The following is a 483-nucleotide window of genomic DNA, read 5'->3' on the forward strand; positions in this document are numbered from 1 at the left end:
TCTCTTTCTTTCTATCTTCTCTCCAAGCTTCTTCTTTCGTTTCTTCTCTTTGTTGGTTTTCTAGGGCTTGCGCCATCGTCGTCTACCTTGTTGTGTCTTGCGAGAGCTGATCCAACAGCTGAAAGAACAGCTGCTTCTCTGTGGAAGTGTCGAGAGAGCTACCGCGGCTCAGAAGAGAAGTTTTGTGTGTGCGTCGGGGGCTCTCGAAGAGTTCGCGGCTCGCATACCACGAGTCTGGCTCCGAGAGAAAGAGTTACTCCTCCAGCTGTTTGCTGCCGATGCCTATCATATACGAAAAGCACTATCTGAATGTCTAAGAATTTTGATCTTGAAAGCTCATAGAATTGTTGATCTAGGTCAAGATGAAGAAGAAGAACCAGAGGATAGTGGAGAACCTTTATCTGAAGAGGACACGGAAGAAGAAGAAGATCGACATGTAGGGCTATTAGACGAGGAGGACGAGGACGTTGAGAGTGGGAGATT

At 47.0% G+C, this 483-nt stretch overlaps 1 protein-coding gene across 1 annotated transcript in view; it reads left to right on the forward strand.

Annotated features, from left to right (window-relative positions):
- Nucleotides 1-483, forward strand: part of CSUI_009972 (condensin complex subunit 1) — a 20,583-nt gene that overhangs the window by 6,823 nt on the left and 13,277 nt on the right. Inside the window, exon 6 of the mRNA XM_068070079.1 lies at nt 65-436. Within this exon, the coding sequence (XP_067917942.1) occupies nt 65-436 (372 nt within the window). The remainder of the gene's footprint in view (nt 1-64; nt 437-483) is intronic.

This window comes from Cystoisospora suis (assembly GCF_002600585.1).
Source record: "Cystoisospora suis strain Wien I chromosome Unknown contig_6458, whole genome shotgun sequence".
Classification (NCBI taxonomy): domain Eukaryota; phylum Apicomplexa; class Conoidasida; order Eucoccidiorida; family Sarcocystidae; genus Cystoisospora; species Cystoisospora suis.